This window comes from Chaetura pelagica, unplaced genomic scaffold (assembly GCF_000747805.2).
Source record: "Chaetura pelagica isolate M959 unplaced genomic scaffold, ChaPel_1.0 scaffold153, whole genome shotgun sequence".
In the NCBI taxonomy this organism is placed as follows: Eukaryota; Metazoa; Chordata; class Aves; order Apodiformes; family Apodidae; genus Chaetura; species Chaetura pelagica.
In genome coordinates, this window is record NW_009952707.1 from 193448 (window position 1) to 203923 (window position 10476).

A 10476-nucleotide genomic window follows, 5' to 3' on the forward strand; every position below is an offset into this window, starting at 1 on the left:
GTAATAATTAATTAATTAGAATCCTCTATCTTGCCTGACAGCTAAGGTTTATCAAAATAATACTGCCTGTATTCTGACCATTAAGAATGACAACTTAGAACAAATACTTCACATTTTCATGGCAAAAATTAAAACCTTGATGCATCACAGGTGAAGCTCGTTAAACCTAATGCTGCTCTATTGCAGTGCATGCCAAACCTACAAGCTTCTACACTCAAGTATCTGTTTTATACTTTTTTTTCCTCTCTCCTATATTCAAGCTAAAACTTCCTGGGCACAATACAAACAGCAACTCATACACACACTTTTGACATTAGAAAAATATTCAAATATTCAGAAGTACTGACTGTCAAAAGGTGGCAATACTTACTTTTTGCATCTATAAGCCTTTCTCGTGGTGCAGTGTCAGAAGAAGAGAGCTGCTCCTTCACTTTGGCAATGTCTTTAGGATGAAGGTAATCAAATAAACTTTGTCCAATTAAATCATTCTGTAGAGATTGAATATCCAGTCAGAAAGGAAAATAATTGTTCACTATATTTTCCCAATATTAGTATCTATATTATAAACAATCCTTTTAGATATATATCTAGCCAACCTAAGTCAAACATCTGAGATCCAGGATTTAAAGAAAAGGTATGTTTTCTATATATATTTATGACTACATTACATAGTAATTTACTTCATTTTTTTTAGTTTGAATTTTAGACACATGGAATGCTCAATACACCATGAACAATATTCTGGTTTCTCTCCAGTCTCGCTTCACATGCTGCACATTTGAAGGAAAAAAAACAATCAGAACTGCAAATGTTCTCTTTCAGTATTTTCATGATGAGCAAACATGTAGCATATATCTAAATAAAGGCTGCCTGAGGAAAACTTTTGAAGCTCATACAGTTTTTCAATTTGGGAAGGAGGGCAGATGACAGCAAGAATGAAGATATTATTAACACAATATATGATGCAAGTTAAATTTCACATAAAGTATATATTAAAAACCTGGCTTCGATATAATTGCTTCCCAGTTTCCACCAGTAAGTGTGCTAGGAAAACCAGGACAGAAAGAAAACTAAATTTAAAAATCCACACAAAGCTACTGGAAGAACCTCAGGCTTATCTTCCAGTATTTGTTTATGCTCCCTATTAGATAGTGCTTTTAAAAGCCTGGGGGTAAATCCCTGATCAAAATTCATCAATGAAGTAAGTTTAGCTCCTTTTCATGTCCTTAATTTGAATAGAAACTAGGATCTAATTATATGGCAGAGAAAAACTTCCTTTGCAATAGATTCTGGCTTTCAAGACAGACTATTCACAGAAATACCCCCCACATAATCTCATAATCATAAAAAAGCTTTCAAATCTTTTAAGGCCTAGTATTACTTAAAATGGAAAAGAATACCTGACTGTAGTTGAGGATCTTGAAGACAGATTCTGAAACAAATAGTATCTTCCCTCTGTCACAGCCCACAACAAAAAGAAATCCATCTGCTGCCTAATTAGAAAAAAGGGAAAAGAAATGCATTACTAAGTTATACATCCTTACTGCATCACTATAACCTTTAAACCCACTTTGTGTACAGTAGAATTTCTACACTAGGAGAGCTGTCTTAACATTTAGAGATAACTGAGTCAATAGGCAAGATATGAAGTTACAATAAAATAATTCTTTTGCATCTTTAAACATTTTCAGCATCATTCTGGGCATCATGCCCAGAATGTAAAAATCACTTTTAGTGGAAGGAAGAATGCACATCTTGTCAAATAATATGATTATGCTTAATAATGTCTTCAAATGGAAATACTATTTTAACTGTATTTATTCCATAGCTCCTCTTTTAGAAACCAAACATAACCTGGGTATTCATATGCCTGTAGGCAAGTAATTCCCACTTCAATAGCCCTCTTTGTCAGTCACATACAAACATGCAGGATTAGGCTCTAATTTTATAGCTTTAGAGTCACAATGCTGTAGAAATTAAATTCTGCATATGCTGCATCTGGACACTGCAGTGCTTCACAAATTACACAAGCTACTAGAAGAGCTTGACTATTGACAGATGATATATACTCTGCACACTATAAAAGAAGTATACAGCAAGCAGCCAAACATACTAATGTTAGATCAGTGACCTCAAAAAGAGGAGTTCATTTTAACATTCTACATTGAAAATCACGTCAGGGTAGCCCATGGCAGAAAGTCAGCAAGGCAACAATGTCTGTAATTTTAGTTCATTCCATGGAATAACTGAAGATTCTGATGATTACCATCAAAATACCAGATTTCCCTGAGATCTCCTTCTTAAATCTTTCTCCTTAAATTGAGATGCTAGTCATCATTAAAACTCATTGATTTTATGCAGTAGTCTTGCAGATTTCTTCAATATCCTCCACAATCAGAACACTCTAAAACTGAGATACAAGGCAGAAAAAACCTGGTGTTTTGCTTTGGGAGAGTTATATTCACAGTCACTAGTATATCTTAATTAAAAGTTGAAACATACCCTGAGAATAAGATGTTTTAATTCATCATCTGATAGAAAAGCAGGCTTATAGTTTGCTTCTGTATATGGGTTTGTAGCACCTAAAGAAAAGAAACAAACAATCCCCATATCACAAAATTAACAATAAACACTTAAATGAGCAATTTTGCTTTGGGTCCTTCTTAAACTGCTATTCATTGCAGGTGTTCTTTAAAATGAAAGCTGCTTTTTGGTTTTACTTTACTATCAACATGAGCCCTGTTGGTATTAACTTTAAGAAGGATGAAGCTTTTTTGCTAAAACACAAACACAGCATAATGTAGCAATGGAAATTAAATGCCTTCTTAGATACAAAAGTGTTCCTTGACATATTTTTTTAACCCAAAGGCTGTCCTTGGATTGACAATCTAGTCTCAGAAATTGAAAACAAGAGATTAGAGAATAAACACTCCAAACTATTTCTTCTCTTTAGAACTTAGGAAAACATGACAAGGTCATGTAAACAGATTGTCACTTAGGAACTTACAAACCAGTTCTCTCATTCCACGCCAATGACAAAAAACAGCATTACAATTACATCACCTCACAATGCCAAAAGCCCAAAATTAGTAACAAATGAGGCAGCTATTTATTAAAGAGTAGTTCTTCTCATTCTATTCCCTTCATAAAGACAAAAGAGTCAAATTAGTAACCACTGAAGGTTAGTGCTAGGAAGCACTAACCTAGTCAAATGACAGTGGCAGAAAAAGTTAAACCTTTCAAAAACACCAGGACAAATAAGATTGGAAGACACCAGGTCTCCTAGAAACTAGAATGGTGACTCTTTCTTTAAATAAGCTGCATCACTATCTTTTTGCAGGGCTATACTTCTTGAAGGCCGAAGATTTCATCATCGATTCACTCCTGTCAGGGAAGACATACAGAAATCTGGACCTACCCAAACTCTTCCAAACCTGCATGTTTCCCTTCAGGTGCGTGTAACAGAAACTGGCTAAAAAGACTAAACCGGATTTTTCAAAGTACTCTCCATTATTTCACACAGAGCTAAAGGTATGAACATAAAACCTCAGAAGTCCTGTAGGAATATGACTTACACCTAAAATCTAACCTCTCTATCCAACAAGTTTTGCACACTGCTTGAGAGCTTAGTGCTACACAAGATTCAACTGTGCACTGCCACTTTGTTCCCTCACCTGCCTCAGCTGCATAACTTTTGTTGACTCTAGTCATCAATCAGGTCAGATGATAGAAAATTCCTCTTTTCTCATCCACACATTGCTCAGGGATCAGGATATTGGACTATGAATCAGTAAGCTATGCATGAAAGAGCAGCATCGCATCCTAAGAGGAGAGGAGGAGTCCTCCCAAAGTGTATCAACCTACTCCTCCTTGGCAAAAGGACAAGAAAGGGAGAGACAAAGTATGGCTTTGGGGAAACCCCATTTTTGCCATCTTCCTCCAGCCCTGTCCCATCCCCACCCCTCCTCACTCAATCAACTTACCACGTAATGTTTTCATGTGCTGGACAGCCATCCTCAGCACGGTGAGTTTATCCAGCTTCCGAGACATAGCATTGCATGTTGGCACCAAAGATGCCAGTTCATCTATAAAACTGTTCATTTTATCTCGACGCCTTTTTTCAATTTGACTGTGAGCCTCCCTAAACAAGCACAGTGGTGAGAAAAAGCAGGAAAGCATGAAAAAATAAATAAAATAAAAAACCCAAATCCACTATAATGAAAACACAAGAATAGCCCTGCCCTGATAACTAAGATACCCTCTCATTCTCAAGAAAAGGACATCCACATACAGAATTCTTCAGACATTTTATGTTCATTGTTAATAAAGTGACTAAAACCAAGTTATCTACCAAAGTAGTGTTTTCACAAAACTATGCAGTTTATACATGAAAAATGTCAACAGTGCAAAGATATGGAAAAATAAGAGGTCAAAGCTAGAAAAAAAACATGTTTTCAGGGTAAGAAACACTTGTAAATATTCCATATCATAGAATGGTTTGGGGTGGAAGGAACCTTAAAGATCATCTAGCTCCAACCTCCCTGCATGGGCAGGGACACTTTCCACTAGACCAGGTTGCTCAAAGCCACATCCAACCTGGCCTATAAGACTTCTAGTGATGGGGCATGAACAGCTTCCCTGGGCAACCTGTTCTAGTGTCTCACCACCCTCACTGTGAAGAATTTCTTCCTAATGTTTAACCAAAATCTCCCCTCTTCCAATTTTAATCCATTACCCCTTGTCCTATCACTACATGCCCTTGTAAAACGTCCCTCACAAGCTTTCTTGTAGGCCCCTTCAGGTACTGGAAGGCTGCTATGGCAAAATGCAAGAGAGAATTCTTTTCAATATACTTGTTTAGAGTATTACCTTGCATTTTTTATTCTGCCTTGTTGGTCTGTATACTCCAATCTGTTGAGAAATTATATCACAAAGTTAAGTGTCGAAAACACTAAAACAAATTCTTTTAATGCGTCTTACATGCATTACAGGTCCTCATTAAAATAAGTTTTTTTAAAGATTCAAGTATTTCTTTCTTCAGAAAATATCATTATTTATAACACTGTGGCTCAAAGTGTTGGGGCTTTTCTATTTGTCTTAATTTTTTCAACAATTTTCAGTCCCAAGAAAGAAACCATTTGGGACTTGACCACAGTGACACTGTAAAAAGGTATCTACACACAGGATCCTATGTCAGTACTGTGAAAATAACGTTTTAGTGACTGTATCAATAGTACCTTCCATGTTGGTCATCTTTATCTGTATCCATACCTTCCCTGCAGAAACAGAATAAAGCAATATATCACAAACTAAGCAAAAAATGTTATCAAGCTATCATAAAATTACCATGAAGTATTCCAGTCATCTTTAAATCCTAAATACAAAGAAGTAAGAATATAGAAGTGAGAACCTGGAAGGACTTGAAGTTGTGTGGGTTTTGTAATATTAAAACATTTTCTTAAATTAGTTGTGTCTCCTTCAGAGCTAACAAAATGGCACAGTTTGATGTGTTTGACAGAAAAACATGCTGCAGTTCAAAGATATCATCTGTTATAAAAATGTTTTTCAGTTAACTAGAAGGGAAAAAAGGACATCTCCAAGCAGATATTTTTCATGCCTGCATCAGAAATAGGGCTACTAACATGCATTTACTATCATTAAAAAAAAATCACCACAAAATAAATTCACAAATTGCCACGAATTACTGTGTGCAGACACCTGTATGTTCTGCACTTTATTCTGCCTTATGATAGCTGATGTTGGGGTAGAATATGGTAATAATCTAGACCCACACACCACTGAAAATGGCCAAATTCCTGGACAGGATGAGAGACTTTGAAACTAACCCAGCACATTTCAAATTAATACAACTTTCAGTGTAGATACATGGCTTAATTTTGCCTCAACATAAAAAAAAATGTAAGGAAGGAGGCATGAAGACTAAAAAGGAACCCCCTTGTTAAATTTTACTATTGTAACCGTACGTACAGAAGTAAGGAGAGTGTAAGTTTTCATAGCTGTATCTGGTAAAAAAGTTGAATGCCTAAGACTACAGCACAGTTAGACAAAAGAATTAGAAGAGACTGTATAAATCTATTCAACTATGCTTAAATGGACAGGCTTAAGCCTGGCTTGTTCTGATTTAATTTTTACCTGCAAATTTTAGGTAAGGGGGAGGGAAAGGCAAGGACAAACACCAAGCATATTTTTCAAGAGAAATCCATTATTAAAATATTTATACTTACTCAAAAGGAAAGCCATCAAGTCTGAAAAGAAAGAAAAATAAAGTACACCATATATAGGGAATAAGAATAATGTCTCACATTTTCTGTTGCAATTCTAAAGCTAATTTATATTCTATTTGAAATTAAAAGCACAATGAAAATAAGATAATAGCAGTGAACGTATTCTAAGGTGACAAGCTTCTTGAAATTAATCTACTTTCTGAAAGAATAATTCTGCTTTGTAAGAAATGAAAGCATAGTTCATTACACTTAATGTCAAAAAACAGTAAAGCAACTAACCTAAATTATGTTATGCAAATAATGTAGATATTGTTTCATCTTCAGAAATGAAAGATCTGAAATATCTGTGCTTTCTGCCCTTGTGGTTAGATGAATGGGATTTCAGAAAACACTAAAGTTGGGGCAAGAGGGAAGCATTCCATGTTTCTCTTTTTTTTTATGCTTCTCAGCAGGACAGATGAACATGTTCTTTCACTCAGTACTAAAGTCGTAATTCTGATCTTTATACAAACTTGTCATAAGGAAATGAAACAGAATTTCTACATGCAAGCCAACAGCTGGCATCACTTTTAGACTGTAAAGTGATCTGAAATACCACTGAGCTTTAAAATGTTTAAAGAGGCTACATTTTATAAGACTATTCTGAAAAGTCTTCTCATATTAGCCATTAACATATTATTTGTTCCTGTTCAACACCGGACAACAGCCTTCTTAAATAAATATGGTAGTTTTTAATATAGTACTCACTGCACTTTAGAACCCATTATCTTTGCAATCAGTTTTAAAAAGAAGTTTTGAATAATGATAAAGGTTTTCTTAATCTCACAATTTGCACATTTGAGTTACTGTCTAAGTCAATGGCTCAGAGCACTTCTCATGCTCACAAGGAAACAGCATGCAGGCCTAGAGCAGCACTTGGAAACAGAAACAAGGCAGCAGTTTTCCACTTGCCATGCCCCCCTTAGCTACTGGATTCTCCTTGTGGCAAAATTAATTTTAGCCTTAGAAATACCCAGAAAGCAAAATCTAAAAGAGGTACAAGGTAAGTCACAAATGCTTCAGAGTAGTTTGTTTTCTTATTGTGTATTATTTCAACTGACAACACTACTCTCAGGAAAAGAAATTAAGCATTCATAGACCTGTGCATGAAGTCTTGAATTCCAGCATTTGACTAAAACAGACTGTAGCAGAGAACACACAACCTTTGCTGAAGTGACAGGAATTTTCCTGGAGGAGTGGCAGGAGAAAGAATTGAAAAGAAGCTGGTGTAGGAAGCTGAAAGCGCAGCTGATCAATATGCTTGCTTGTACTTCAGAGGTCAATAAAGAAGCACACTAAAACAGTCAGGTTCTGTCTTCCTTACTCCCTAACATTGGTAAGGGAAGCATGAAATTGGACAATTATTTATATATAAAAAAAAATTGTTAAGAGGCAGCATGTCTGAACAACATTTACCAATACATACATATAGAAGGAGAGATCAAGGAAGTCTACACCTTCAGTTCTATTTCAAAATAGGAATATTTACTAGCCACAATTTCCTCCGCAACACAACATGAATTGTGATACAACGACAGCTGTTGTAAACTTATTTTACTTAGGATTCAAGGAAACAGTGTTTTCATAAATTTAATAAAATGCACACACAACCTAAAGGGCAGAATTATAACTTACAAGAGCAAGCTGTCTTTTGGAAAAGAGGACTTGAGCAATGCTTCCTACCCAGAAGAATAAAGATGGAGAAATCCTTTATAGAGAAGAGGAAGTTGGTAAGATTGAGGCTTTTCACTAAGAATCATGCACTTTTCAGGAAGACTAAATGCCTATTAGAGAAGGTATGTATGCCCTATGTTTGTGATCTTTAAACAGTACATTCTGTGAGTAATTTATTCTAAAAAGAAGACCTATGCACAGGGAACCTAATTTTTAATTGTCATACTTGGCATGGGTTAAAAATTCTACCCCTCCCTGGAAAGATAACTGTCAACAATCCAAAGGACCACAATGATAAAATCTGTGCTAAGTTACATAAAAATTGACTATGTAGTCCTATTAATAGTGGATGGGACCCATTTACAGTTTACCCTGCAGCTAGACTTTGTAAAGTTAAAATACATGAGGTTTGCCCAATGACTTGGAGTAAGCAGGTTGGTGTTGGTTTACCTAGTGAAGATGATATTACACATTTGGAAATTTGACAAACTTTACCACAACCTATTCTAAAGCAGAGTTGGTGTGATTTCTATTTCAAACACTTGCCCCAGTAAAGAAGTTATGGCTTTCACAGTGCTGCTGAGCACTGTTATTAGCAAGCTTCCCTTAAAGAGAAGAAGCTTTCTTGAAAAAAGCACCTTCAACCACTGATTCAGAAGAAACCAAGTTTTTATTTTGTCAGGAATAACAGCCTACAGTCAAGGACCAACACAAGATTAGATGAGCTGATTAGAGGAAAGGCAGATCTACTGTCACACACCAGAGACCACTCAGCTTCACATTCAACTGGGAGACCGAAACAGCTGCATCAGGCAGAGACTGGTTGCACACTGATAGGAAGTGACTAAATAGACAAAAATAGATGAAGAAAAGGAACTATTCTGAGTTTTGCTTCTGCTTTTTAATACATTTATTATCTTCCCTTCCACTAGTAAGTTATTCTGTTTCCTATGTAAATGGCCAATATAGTCAACCTTCACACTGTATATTCATCAGTATTAATTTTTTCCCCCCTCTCATTAGCCAAAGACTTCTTCCCTCAGCCTTACTCCAGTTGATAGCTCTCAATTCTAGCTGCACTGAGATTAAGGCTTTATTTTTATTATTAATAATGAACTTTTCTCTTAGTGCATAGTAGCTTTTTTCTTTACTGAAACCTTTATGCCAGGTTGTCAAGAAAAGGTTATTTTAGAATTGCTATAAATACATCTTTTGTCTCCCCCACTGTATTGCTATGTTACAACTTCTTTTTAGCAGTGTTAAATGAAGAGAAATCGAACTTACTGATAATCAGTAGAACTTCCCTTTCTTTTCCTATTAGAATCCATTCCTGAAGTGCTAAGGGAACTGGAGATCAAGTCAGCAGGGTCTGGTGACATAAAGTCACTAATTGTAGAAGATATGTCCATCCTTTGGTCTGCCATTGGATTAGCTAATATTGACCCAAAAAAAACAACCAAAAGGAAACAAAACAAACAGAAAAAACCCAGTGCATTAATAGAAGCAGAAACTTACATATTTTTACAAAAAATACCCTCAAATCTCAAACTTAGTATTCTTTGATGCTGCAAGAATAGACTTCTATTACTTCCTTTTGCTGTAAAACAGGTAATAGTCAATTTCTCCTTTTCCAGCTACTGGTGTATCCAATATTGCATACAAACCACAACTGTTCTCAAAACACAATACTTAACACAATTGTTGTGAAGAATTGTCAGCCTGATCTTAAACCATGCCAGGTTTACTCTTATGTTAACTGGCCAGATAACTGCTTCTACCTAACATAAGTAAAGTTTTGTCTGTCTTTCACTGACTGCTAACACCAGTTTTCGTGTGTTTCTCCATTTGAAGATCATATTACCAAGCTGACAAGCTTTGAGATTCTAACTCTACTGAATTTCATGGAACAGAATTTAGAAGATTTCCAAGAAAATCAGATTGAATAAACACCTCCACCACAGCAGACCCCACCAAAAAAAAATCAAAACACACCAAGACATTAATAGCCCAATGATGGTCTAAAACTTTAAAGGTATGAATAAATCTAAATAGCTTTTCCATCAGAGACATACACATTTTAATCCTCTGACTGCAAATATCTATATTATTGGAACAAACTCTGTGAAAAGATTATTTATTACTAAATGGCATCAATAGTAAAATAGCAGAGTTTTTACCTGAAAGCCTGTCTGGGAAGCCTAGATCAACCTGATGAAAGATGATAATGCTCAGCTTGAAGCAGTTGATCACCTTAAAACTCTTCCATGCCTCATATTCTTAGTCAAGTAGTTTCAAAAACCTGAATGTGAAGAAAACCAGCAAGCTTAAAACACTTTCAAAACAAGTTTGTTTAGAACAATCATTTTAGACAGTTTATAACAACGCGTGGATTTTTTTCTAATCGAGTATTGAATTTTAATTTCATTATAAAGTGTAGAAGCTTTATCCATCATCAAAAGGGTTAAATGTTGGGATGTGCCTCTTCAGTGGACCAAGCTTTGGCACAGAAGGAATCTCT

General features: G+C 35.6%; 1 protein-coding gene across 3 annotated transcripts in view; it reads right to left on the reverse strand.

Annotated features, from left to right (window-relative positions):
• Nucleotides 1–10257, reverse strand: part of ARNTL (aryl hydrocarbon receptor nuclear translocator-like) — a 26414-nt gene extending 16157 nt beyond the window's left edge. For 2 of the 3 annotated variants that reach the window (XM_009994236.1, XM_009994235.1), the window contains exons 1-7: nucleotides 9243–9382; nucleotides 5238–5276; nucleotides 4870–4911; nucleotides 3984–4141; nucleotides 2503–2582; nucleotides 1401–1493; nucleotides 371–488 (exon numbers count right to left, since the gene is read on the reverse strand). In XM_009994236.1, coding sequence (XP_009992538.1) covers nucleotides 371–488; nucleotides 1401–1493; nucleotides 2503–2582; nucleotides 3984–4141; nucleotides 4870–4911; nucleotides 5238–5276; nucleotides 9243–9382 — 670 coding nt within the window. Of the gene's footprint in view, nucleotides 1–370; nucleotides 489–1400; nucleotides 1494–2502; nucleotides 2583–3983; nucleotides 4142–4869; nucleotides 4912–5237; nucleotides 5277–6245; nucleotides 6267–9242; nucleotides 9391–10135 lie in introns of those variants that run through there. The other variant, XM_009994234.1, reaches the window with a different exon arrangement.
• Nucleotides 10258–10476: the final 219 nt, after the last annotated feature.